General features: G+C 29.6%; 1 protein-coding gene across 1 annotated transcript; it reads right to left on the minus strand.

Moving 5' to 3' along the window:
- Positions 1 to 7,071: 7,071 nt before the first annotated feature.
- LOC106759172 (expansin-A1) lies at positions 7,072 to 8,677 on the minus strand. The gene is made up of 4 exons (XM_014642200.2): positions 8,571 to 8,677; positions 8,299 to 8,423; positions 7,899 to 8,187; positions 7,072 to 7,819 (listed from the first exon to the last, which is right to left on the minus strand). The coding sequence occupies exons 1-4, from the start codon at positions 8,636 to 8,638 to the stop codon at positions 7,510 to 7,512; spliced, it is 792 nt and encodes a 263-aa protein (XP_014497686.2). The 5' UTR covers positions 8,639 to 8,677; the 3' UTR covers positions 7,072 to 7,509.
- Positions 8,678 to 12,961: the final 4,284 nt, after the last annotated feature.

Raw genomic sequence — 12,961 nt, forward strand, 5'->3', positions numbered from 1 at the left:
CAACTAAGCTATTACCAATTTCTCTAACAAGTAACAAATAATTTTTGTGAATATTATAAATTTTTAAATCTATATGGTAACTACTGAATTTTTACGAAATCTATGAATAACTACTGAATTTTTAATGTGTTAATTGACAGTGTTAATTAAAATTGTTACTATTTAATTTGTAATTTTATTTTTATAAGGTGATTTTGTTATTATTTTATTTCATACGAACTACTTTGTATTAGATTGCGAGATTATATTTTCAAATGTTTAAAGAGAATTCTTATCTGTTTTGTTATGTAACGTGTAAATTCAAGTAATTTTTTTGAAAATATACTTAAGAGATAATTGAGGTTTTTTCTAAAAAGAAAAAAAAAATAGAATATTCAATCTTCCATGAGTTATAGGTAATTTCTATTATTGAAAAATGAAACATTGATGGTATTATTGTATTTTAAATGTTAGAAGGATATAACAGCTAATTCAATACATTTTAAACAATATGATGAGATTAAAATTCGTACTAAATATCCAAATAACAAAAATCATCTTAACTTGAAATTTGAATTAATTAATTACACGGAAAGAATAAAAAGCATTGAAGTAAGATTTTTTATTCGTTTTTTTTTTTTAAATCTAAGAAGTGCAGTCAAATTTATTCTTTTATTATTTAGATGAGTTGACCAATTATTTCGCAAATTGAGATCGAAAACTTCACTTTTTAATTTAATGCAGATTCGTCATATAAATATAATAAGAGTGGATGACCGTTGACTACTTTTGTAAACCATTAATAACTTTTTTAATACTTAGTAACTTTTGGCTAAAAATTAAATATTATTTAACAATAAGCCATTTCTCATTGAGATAAAGAAATTCTTGATGTGATCAAAACATTATAAAGTTGCGTACTAGAGAGAGGTTGGGCCTTTCAAATATTACAAGGTTAAACCTGCTTTGGACTGCAAGTTCTTAAGCTCGAAGTTTCTTATTGCACAGCCATAAATATTTCTCTGCACCACCAAACATTTCTTTATGCACTCTCATATATAAAAGAAACTTCCCATTTTGTCATCTATGATGAAAAAATGACAACAACTTTTAGATTATATAATTCAGAAATCAAAATAAATTTTTAGATTATGCCATTCATAAATATTTTTTAAATAGAAAAAATACTTTTCAAATTATAGAATTCAAGAGTAAAAAAATATTCCCAATTATATGATTCAAAAAGGGAAAAACAAAAAAAAAAATTATAAAGGTAAAAAAAGAAAGTTGTAGAGACATATAGAAAGAAATTGTGTCTTAGGTTTTAATTTGAATATAACGAAAAGACAAGCGATAACTTCAAGCAGTTTAAGCTCTCTTAAACAAATAAAAAATATGGGAGATTGTTTTTGCATCTCCTAAATTTCTTATTGCTCTCATATTATAATATTATATATTTCTTTTATGATTCAATTAAATAATATAAAAAACTCTAACTGACTAATACCAATCATTCTTTCTCATTTTCCTCTTCCAAAAGCACAATGATGTCCCTTCCCATTAGTTTTTCATAAATCAAGAACGTATTTCTTAATATTCTTCTTCTTTGATCATCATTCCATTTCAAAAAGCTCCCTCACCATTCTCCCTCTTTTATCACTATGTATGTATCCTCATACCTCAAGGTTTTGATTTTTTTAACCAGTGGCCAGGTATTGTGATAGGCTAGAGTTTGGGAGTATGTGTGAGTGTGCATACATATATGTGTGCGTATATGTTTGTGTATGTGTATGTATGTATGTGTGTGTGTATGTGTGTATGTATGTATGTGTGTATGTGTGTAATGATGTATGTGTGTATGCATGTACGTATGTGTTTATGTATGTGTGTGTGTGCATGTATATATGTGTTATGCTTGTATGTGTGTATGTATGTATATGTATATGTATGTGTGTGTGTATGTTTGTATGTGTGTATGTATGTATGTCTATATGTGTATATGTATGTATGTGTGTATATGTACGTATGTGTGTGTATGTATGTATGTATGTGTGTACGTGTGTATGTATGTATGTATGTGTGTATGTATGTAGTATGTGTGTATGTATTGGAACTTAATTTATCGTTGTTTGTTGATGATTTAATGAATTGGAACTATTGAGTTATGAGGTTTAAAGTGACTAAAGATATGATCTGAGTAATCTTGTTAGTTTATTTTAACTTAAAATTGGAATTAAGATTTTTTTGGATGCGTGAGAATATTCTTGTGAGTTTATTTTAACTTGAAATTGAAATTGAGATTTCTTTTTTTAATATATGAGAATGGAGTGTATAAAATCTAGTATTGAAAATTGTATATGCTCTTTTTTAAATTTCTCTTATAGACCAACCACTTGAAAAAATACTAAAAAGAGTTTCTATGTATTTTGTGAAAATTTTTTGTCTAATTGAATTGCAAATTGCTAGAGTTGTCATGTGTTGCATAAATTCCTATAAAGAGATATTACTTGTTAGGTGTAACCTGTGCATTTATCGTTTCCTACTAACATTTTTTGCACCCCAAATTTTTTCATAATGGCCAAATGGTCCTATTGACTTTCACTAGGTTTAGGTTTTTGTGAAGGAGTAACGGGGTCAGATTATGGATAAGGGGTGTAGGTTTTTGTTTCGATGTAATGACGACATTTAGGAGTGTGAAATTCGATTAAAGGTACTGTATCTTTGTTTCAATGTATTGACGGCATATAAAAATGTGAAATTCGATTAAAGGTACTAGATTCGGAAAGAGACAATCGGATTACGTATTCCAATTAACATAAGGGAAAGACCGAATTACAGAATGAGGTTCACATAACTGGATTTCAAAATTTGGTACGCACAAGTAACATTGAATTTCAAAATCTAGTGAACACAAATTCACATAAACGAATTTCGAAACTTGGTACACAAATATGTAAAACCAAATTTCAAAATGCAGTGAACACATAATTTCACATAATTAGATTTTAAAATTCAGTACACATAAATAAAATTTGATTACAAAATTAACTAAACATAAATGACTTTACAAAACCATATTCCCAAATATGGTGAACATTCACAAATCCAGTGTGTTGGATTACTAGATTGTGAAATGTGATTAAAGTTATCAGATTCAAAGAGATCTAATCAGATTACTAGTTCAATTTGAAAATGAACATTCTAGACTTTGGAATCTGGTTTTGTTCCCTTGATTATGAGATATGGTTTGTATTGGTATCGGATTGTGAAAATCAATTAATTTCATCAGATTATGGATATAACCAGATTAAGTATTCCAATTCTATCGAATTTATGAGATGTAGTCACTATGTACAAAATTATGCAATTCAATTTGTTTTATTCTACCAAATTAAGAAATATGGTTAAATATCTATTAGATTGAGATCTGATTATGTATTTGAGATCCAAATTTCAAAACACCACACAAGGGAGAAGAGTTCTTCAAGAAACTACCAGATTCCATTCATCATAATGCTACACACTTAATTTTTACACAAAGGCTCCATTGGTCCACCAGTACTGCTTCCCTCTTCCTCCTTAGTGCATCCCCTTCCCAAGTTGCTAAGGTTTCACAAGCCACCATGGATTACCATTTAGACTTAAGTCATGAAGCTAAGGTGTTGCAACCTCACTCATCCCTTATTGTCAGAGCTGGATGTGACTGCTAGTGTTTTTGCAGGTCTACTAGGGTGTGTCATCAGCCAAAAGAACCACCGACATTACCATATGTCTTCCTCATTCATCGTTATTCAATCTTCTTTTTCCTCTTATTTAATAGGATTTTCTCATTATTGTTACCAAATGAAAATATGATGATTAATTGGGTTTTCTTGTTGTGGATACTAGATGAAAATGAATTTGTTGTTTTTGGTGTTGCTAGTGTTTTGTATTCAAATCTAGTTTGTTTGTATTGGAGAATGTGGGATATTCAATCAGGATTAAGGAATCCAGTGTGTTCCTACTCGATTGAGAAGTGTTGTTTGTCTTAATGCATTGAATAAATTGTACCTTTGGACACTTAACGGATTACAACTTTTAGTTCATGTTACACCGAATTTGACATTTTGGTACAAAATCGTTTGGGAAGGACAAATTGAAAAGCAAGGAAAAATTTAGAGATACAGGAAGAAAACAATAGGATACAGGAAGAAGCCCACAATTAAGCATTATGGACTGCTACTGCTTTTGGCCCAAGACGCGAATCATGTCACGTGTGAATAGGCTTTTGGGAATTTCACCATTTCTGGGGTTTCACCCTACACCTCCAAAATTTTCTTAAATATCGGTAATGCCCCCCACTAAAACGTCGTTAATTTTTAATAAAATGTAGGTAATCTTTGACTAGATTCTTTGACCTAGTTTTGTTGTTCTTCGAAGATATTTCTTGCATTTCTTTCTCTTTCTATTTCGAATCTCAAGCTTCGAAGCCTATCTTTGCTTTCTCCAACTTTTTCCCCTCTTGTTCACTTTCTCCATCTTTCTCCAGAGAGATCCACACATCAGTTTCTTCTTCTTCGAGATCAACTTCTTCTTGTTCGTGGATCAGCTTCTAGCTTCAGCTATATTCAATGCATTTCTTTAGCTTTTTCTTCCTTCATTTTCGTTGTTGCTCAAGGTTGGTATATTCTCATTCGTTCCTTGTTTAATTTTTTTTTCATTATAATATGTTTGTAGATGTAGAAATAGGTTGGATTTGTATTATGATGTTTATATACAAGCTGTTTTCAACGAGAAAAAGGAAAGGGGTTCAAACTGTGTTGTGTAAGTGTTGATTTTCAAAACACGAGAAGGCATGTATAGGATGTCGAAAATCGATTTAGTCTTCATCGAATTTCAAAATTTGATAACAAAGAAATATGAAAACTTGTATATCGGATATCGAAAGCCAATATACAAGTTTTTGAATTTCGATATTCGATTAGATTTCGATATCTAAATGAATATTTATCTGATTTTGAAATCCAATTAAGTCATAAGAGCTTTTTAAGAGATTTATGCATTTGTTTGATGCGAAAATTTTTTTTAAAAAAAAAAAAAACACTTCTCGAACCTTAATGCCAACCACAAAAATAACAACACCATAAAAGCACAAGATTGTGTAACCTAAAGGTCAAATGATTGCATAATTTAAAAGTCAAAAATACCTTAAAAAATTATTTTCAGATTAAAAGGTACTTTTGATATTTAAATTGCAAAATCCGTAAAAAAAAAAAGGTTAAACCAGAAGAATAAAGTGCGAATATTCAAAAATAATTTTGAATGTAGAAAGAAAGCATGGAATGGAGGTGAAAAAGAAAATTTCTATTATTAAGAAAAAGAGAGGGACCACATTGGTAAAAAATAAAATTCCAGTGGTTCAAAAATCTAATTTAAAAATCTCTAAATTTAGCATAAAATTAACTCTACACTATCAATATACTTCTTTCGTCACGTATTACTGAAAGATACAGTCTCGTATTTTCATTATGAATTTGGTCGTTTACTCAATATTTTTCCGGTGGAGTGTTACTTTGTTTGGATTAAAATAAATCAATATAAATTTATATATATATTCTAAACTATTTTATTTTGATAACATTCTCACCTTTTGCTACTATTTTTCTAAAAACAAACAACTTATTTATAGTAAAAATATACATTTACAAAATAAAGAAAGTTAAATGTTGTATAATATTGTAAAAGAAATTATAATACTGTAGAGTGTGACTTTGAAGCAAATTTGAGAGACATGAGTGATCTTAATTAGATGAGTGATTGGTGGTCCATTTTATTTTCAGTGGGAACACAAAGTGGATTCATGAAAATGGTTTTGACCATAAAAAAAAAAGAAAATGATGCACTTTAAAGAGATATAAATGGTCAAATGGAGACAGCTATACATCTTTCACAAATAAAATTTATGTTTCTAAATATTTTTCTTCTCAAACTCTTTATTTACTTTGAGATGACACAATTCCGTTATCTATCCTTTCACATTTACAATCATTGTCATCTCGATACAAATTTGATAAAAATGGATAATAAATATCAAATTATTAATTAAATTTATAATTTATTTGGTATTATTTGAAGCTTCAGAATGTTAATAAACAAATTTTGTGTTTGATTTTTAATGTTATGTATTACTTAGTTGCATATAAACTTCATGTCGTTTTTAAGACTTAATTAATAATTTAGTTTTCTTATTATTTTTTAGTTTAATGTAGTCTTTTTATTAATTAAATTAAATATTTTAAAAATTGATAAACTAAATTGAATCCAAAAATAATAAAAAAAACTAAAATAAACGAAACCATCTTATTAAACAACTAACTCATTAATTAAATCAATTTTTAAAAAGTGAAGTTGTCCTTATTCAATAAACTGAGCTAAATAAATAAATAGATAATTCATAAAAGGAAAAAAAAAATTAACAACACTTTTTTAATAATTTTTTGACAACACATACGTAGCAGCTTGTGATTGAATCGTTTTAAATATTTTTTAAACATAAATTCAAATAGACTAATAAAATAATGACAAGTATCTCGTTATGAGAAGGTATTTTCAAAAGCCTGAGCCAAGGCAATGTAGGGCCTGGACACCTCTATCTACCTTTCAAGTATCACTTTTTTCTTCTGCACAGTTCACCAATTTATTATGTTTAATTTTTATTACTTAAAAAAAAAATCAGTTTTCTTACATGATAAGTCTTGGCGAGATTGGTGCACAATATACCTATTTTTCTACGAGTAATGGATGTTTTTGACTCATTACAGAACAACCAAATCCATTGACTCTGTTAATTTATACTTGATGCTTCAAAATAAGGAGAATTTGACTTTTCAGAAATCATCTGACAAAAAGAGAAAGATGCAATAGATGAAAATGGTTTTAAGGAGAAGCCCCTCAAATAATGAATAGATGAAGGCATGATTACACACTTTTAGGGGAATGCAATTGGTTTTTAGCTATGAAGCAGAAAGCAAGAAAGACAAGAGAAAAATGAAAAGAAAGAAAAGTAGAAAAGGTGCAGAGTACATGATACTTTATACATGCAATAGAAGAGGGTAATAACAATGAACAACATCTGTTCTTTACTTTGGCCAAATAAATTATTACATCTGGTTCACGAGAGATCAGAACACAAACCTGAATCACTCATTCTGTCAACCACCCTTAAAAGGAATGCATGCAAGTGTTCCTTTTTATCATTCATTCAGCAGCAACTAAAGTACAAGGACACATTCAAGAATTTTTCTTACAATTTATCTTTCTCAACAGAGCAAGGATTCCATTTGCTGAGGCATAGCATAAATTAAGCCAGCACATCATCTGCAAATGCTTGCTATACATGTAAATCAAATCATATATATATATAGATATATATAAAGAAGGGACTAAATGATCTTGATATTTAGCCCACAACACTAATCCCTCTACAATACTGGGTGTAACTAGGTTCTTTGACCTGTAATATTCTTACTGAACATTATTGAAAAGGGTTGGTTAGTAGTTGAACTGCCTTCCAGTGTAGGTCTGCCCAAAGGACCAACCAGCTGGAGCAACATTGTATGACACCACACTGTGTCCGTTGCCAGTGGTCACTACAAAGGAAAGGCTTTGCCCATTCAAGTAGGAGTTGCTTTGCCAGTTTTGCCCCCAGTTCCTAGACATGGCTTGCCATCTGGTTCTTGACCCTTTGATGGATACAGAATGCACATCACCAGCACCTCCAACATTGGTCACAAGGACTAAATTGAAGTAAGAGTGGCCATTGATGGTGAACCTGATTCCACCCTTTCTCCTGCATCTCACCCTTCAAAATCCATGAACAAACAAATCTCAGCTTCAACATAGTTTCGTTTGTGGTAAAGAATAAATGTTATAGTAGTTACCTTCTGTAAACTACAGGAACAATTCCGGCCCTATATTGAGCAATGTGCTGGAAAACAGGTTGAGACAGATCAAAGTGGTGTTGGGGAGGGTCACACCAACCACCGGGTGGACAGAAATTTGTGGCAGTGACAACGATGGATCCAGGAAGACACCATTGTGGGTCATTCACACATTTTATTTCAAAGCATGCACCACAGCTCAGACCATTGTTGAACAGTGCAGTGCTCAGTGCTGTTGTATCAGTTCCATAACCCTGGCTATACAGATTTCCATAACCACAGGCCCCTCCTGCAATTTCAGACATATACATGTTACTCTACGTTGCTAAAGCTAAGAAGCTAAAGTATACACTTATGGTAAAAACGACAATGTGAGTTACGTTTGTGCAGAAAAACATACCCATTGTCCCAGAAGCGTCACCTCCTCCATAGAAAGTGGCGTGTGCATTGGTCCAACCCCCGTAGCCCTTGACATGTGACACCATGTAGAAAAGTCCCAGAAGAAATCCAAGAAGAGCCATTTTCCTGCATAAATGAATCATTGGAGTATGAATAAGTCTGATTAATTACAAGTAGGTGAAGAAGAGGTAGAGTAGTTAATAGTATGTAAAAAGTGAAAGAGAACATGAAAAGAGAGTGAAAGGAAAGATAATCAGTTCAAAGAAGCTGAACCTTGAAGGAAGTTGTTTGTGGAAATGGAAGGGGAAATTGGAAAGGAATAAATAGAGGAGAGTCAACATCAACCTGACAGACAGATAGACACATTTGAGCTGTTGGGACCATGCAAATGCTGAAAACTGTGAGAGAGCAAGGGATCTAGGGAATCTGGTTTGTGGAAAACTATGCTTTTTTAACGGGAATGTGAAAGCAGTTTCATACAATTCAAATGGAATTGGAGTCCACTATAGCAGGCTATGAATTTAAGATCTTCTTTTCCTCATACTAAACTAACTTGCAAATTGCCTGCAAGATAAAAACACACACACACACAAGTTTTACTGCTGTTAAATTAGTCCAAACAAGTCACAATCTGTTTCGGAAAGCAAAAGTTTACTACCTTATTTCTAAAGCCCTTTTTTCTTTCACCTGAAGCCTTTTTAGAAATGAAACAATAAAATCTTTCTTGTGGAAAATGACAAAACCTCTTTAGATGAATTTTTTGTCATCTGAGAATAAAAGCATAGATTAGACACCTGATCCAGAAACTGAACATGTACCAAAGATAAAGTGATGAATTAAGTTTTTCTTATCAATTAAAAGTATGCATAAATTAAAGCAAGTAAAATGGTATTTTCTTAGAAAAGTTAAAGTTCATGAATTCATTCTAATTGTTACGTTTTTCTTCTCACTTTTTCATGTATTAATGCTAGTTGACAAGTTTATCCTATCAGTGTCTAATTATGTACTGATACCAGAATTCTAGCCATTAAATGTAGGGAATAGTTACTAATGATTACACGAGAAAAAAATTCTCTGAAATTACTCTTGTTTTGTCTTGAATTATTTGCACAATTTGATGCATGGTAATAAATGTCACCCAAAGTGTCAATGAATAAGTGGTGGTAAAAATTTCGGTATAACTATTTATCAGATAACAACAAAGATAACGTTCTTATGAGTGGCATTTACACATTGGATGCGAGGAAAGGCGTTTGTCAACTTTAAATTGCAATATGACAAAACCACAAACAGTGCATTTGATTTGCTTCTGTTATCAATGTAAGAATCCTAACTTCAACCTCAGCCTTTCATTCATTCAGCTTCAATGATTTTTCTTCATTTCCTCTTAGCATCAAGAAGCAATTAATCAAGATGCAGCAAACATAACCTACAGGGTACGATCATAATCAATATATTATATATACACACACATATATATATATATATCATCATAAATTCATAATCTGTTTGAAAGATAAGAAATCCGTATATTGTACCTTTAACCTGTGTGCTATGGCCTAATAGAAGAGGCCATTACTGATCCAGAATCTGCAAAGACACGATGTTTGGCTGGCATGCATGCAAAGTTGCTTAGTCATTAAATACAAACATGTGAAATTTATTCATATATCTGCAGACACAAGTACCTACTTAATTGCTACACACCACAAAAGCATTAAGCCTACACAAATGAAAGGCGTTGATGGGTTAGCTCATGTTTATTCCAAGTGTACAAGTTACTTAGTGTTAGTCTGAATAAAGCATTGTTACCAAATGCCATGGTTAAGTAATAATAAGAACCCTATACTGTTTCGGATATGCATGTAATGCAATGTAATTAATGTATCCATAAGATGATAGTTAAATAAGCTAAAAGAGAGGTTTTAGGATTGGCCATTGTGATTCGTTCATTTCGTCGGCAGAGGATCACATATGAAGTGGGGTCTAACTCATACAATCTTGCTATTTTTTCACATGGGAAGACAAACCCTTCTTGCCCTACCACACAACCTCAACTTTATAGGATCTTTTTTGACGTTTCTGTCTGCATTTTGTAACACGTTCTAAACTTTATCTCCATTAAAAATAAATACAATTCACGATTTCTTCTTAAGATCTCTTACTAAAAGCATTTGAAGTTATTTTCAACACTCAATGAGCTTCCTAATAATCTTTCATTATTCAAATCGTATTGTTCGATTTCTCTTTTCCTTATCCAAGTCGTGTGAAAGAATATCTATCATAAGCATTTTAACGTTTAAATTAACGACTTCATGTAATCAATAGAAAATGAGTAATCAGAATTAGATTTTTAAAAAATAAATAAGATTTTGTATTTTTGTATGGCATAAAGAGCAATGAGAAGTTATAGAATGAGTTAAGAAAAATAATTGCATGCATAGAAGTTTGGTAACATAATTTATGATTGGAATTTGGAGGAGCTTTTTGTCCCCTCTCATGTATATAGTAACGATCCAATAAGTTCCCTATATGTGTGATATGGTTGATAAAATATGAAGATGAGAGAAGATGATTTGTTGCCATAATAGTATAGAATGTATAATAGGGCTTGGCTGAGTGTCGGTTAAAGTCATTAAATAATATGTGAAAGGACACTTTGTGTTAATAACGTGAACTTTTGGTAATCACTGTTTAGAGCATGTGAAAGGATTAAATAAATCACTGCTTAGTAATTAATAAGCCTTCACATTGATGCAGACACATGCAACTTTATACCTATAATATATATTTTTCATCACTTTTTATTATTATTGTTCTTATGCCTTTGATTCAACTACACACCAAGTCTATTCAATGCTACATTTCTTGTAAAATTATGTTTCTGCTTTTATTAATATTATTATTATGGTCAGTAACTCGTCTATGCTTCTTGACTTTCTGTCAGTACAATATATATATATATATATTAATGTATATATATATTTTTATAGAGTCATGTGCAAAAAATAAAATAAAATAAATATATTCTTACATATCTGATTATATGGATCTGAACTGGGTATTTTGAAAACTTTTACTTTTTACTAAATTAATTTGAATTTGCTAATTAATTTGGCTGAATCGTTAGACAAAAGGAATTGTTGCCACTTTTTAATGAAAGAATTTATTGATTTATTCTTAAATCAACAAGAGACAAACATAGCAGGAGGAAGAACGATATGTTGCAGGTTGATTGAGACTATGAAATAAAATGCTACAAGTGAAATATCAAATATTCATCATCATTTACACCTCTGTTGTCCGAACTAAAATTATACACATTTTCACATTTAGAGTAGATCAGAGTATATAAATTGTTGGATACTAACAAAGTTTTACATTAGATAAAGAAGAGATAAATATTAATTTATATACACATATTTTTGTTTGTAAGAGATTTTTAGAGTGATATCAAAAACAAATATCTTATGTGAAAATGTATTTATCGAACCTCCTCAACACAAATATTAATTAAATATTTTAAAAAAAATTAAAAAAATACACAAAATAAACATAATAACGTTAAATATTTAATAGTAAAAAAAATATTAATAATTTTTATGTAATTTTAAATATTAAGAAAGAGATTATAAGTATATGAATACTAAATCAGAGTACTAAATAGTAATTAAATAAAAGTCAAATAATTACAAAACATAGTAAAAATGAAACAAAAATGTATTAATTTGTATGTATTTTTTATATTGTATATTGTATTAAAAACAAATAAAGAAGGGTTAAATATGTTTTTAGTCTTTATATTTTGGGGTGATTTTGATTTTAGTACCTCTTTCAAACTAAGGTATAATTTAATTTTTTAACTTTAGAAAACTCTTATTTTAGTCCTTTTTACCAAAATTTTTCAAATTTTTTTACTAAATGCTATAATGAAAAAATTGGTTAAAAAAACTAAAACCAAAGTTTTATAAAGTTGAAAGACTAAATTGTACCTTAATTTCTTAATTTGAAAGAGGGACTAAAAACATATTTAATCCAATAAAATATATATAAGGATGAATTTGTATGTTGTGTGTATTTTTTTATATTCAATTTAAAAAGTTGAATATTACTCCTATTTATTATTATTATTAAACTTAATTAAAATAAAAGAAAAAATCATAAACCTTAGTATCAGAGACATTTATTTGTCCTCTTTATATCAATTCACTTTTGTAAACTATTCATGTTCATCATTAGCAATTAATTGCCCGCTGCTTACTTTGCAAAACCACTATGATGTTTGTACACAGGATCTCAAATTTATCAAAACAATGATATATTATTCACACATGTTTTTTTATAATATTTTGAAATAATATAGATATTATTTTTTTTTATTGAATTTAGAGAACACACTAATAAATAAATAATGAATCAGTGAAAAATATAATATGTCTATTATATCAAAATATTTAAAAAAATTGTTTCAAAATATAATTTTTCAATTTATTATTAAGTTAATTTATCTTGTACCCGTGACTCGAAAAAGTGCAAGGAGTTACTTTTTGCTTGAGGTAACCCCCAAAACTTTACATAGAAGTATACAAAAAATATCCACTCACAGAATTATTAAATAAATCTAAATAACAGATAATTTTATCTGGTCAAAGTTACTCAATTAG

This window comes from Vigna radiata, chromosome 4, assembly GCF_000741045.1.
Source record: "Vigna radiata var. radiata cultivar VC1973A chromosome 4, Vradiata_ver6, whole genome shotgun sequence".
Taxonomy (NCBI): domain Eukaryota; kingdom Viridiplantae; phylum Streptophyta; class Magnoliopsida; order Fabales; family Fabaceae; genus Vigna; species Vigna radiata.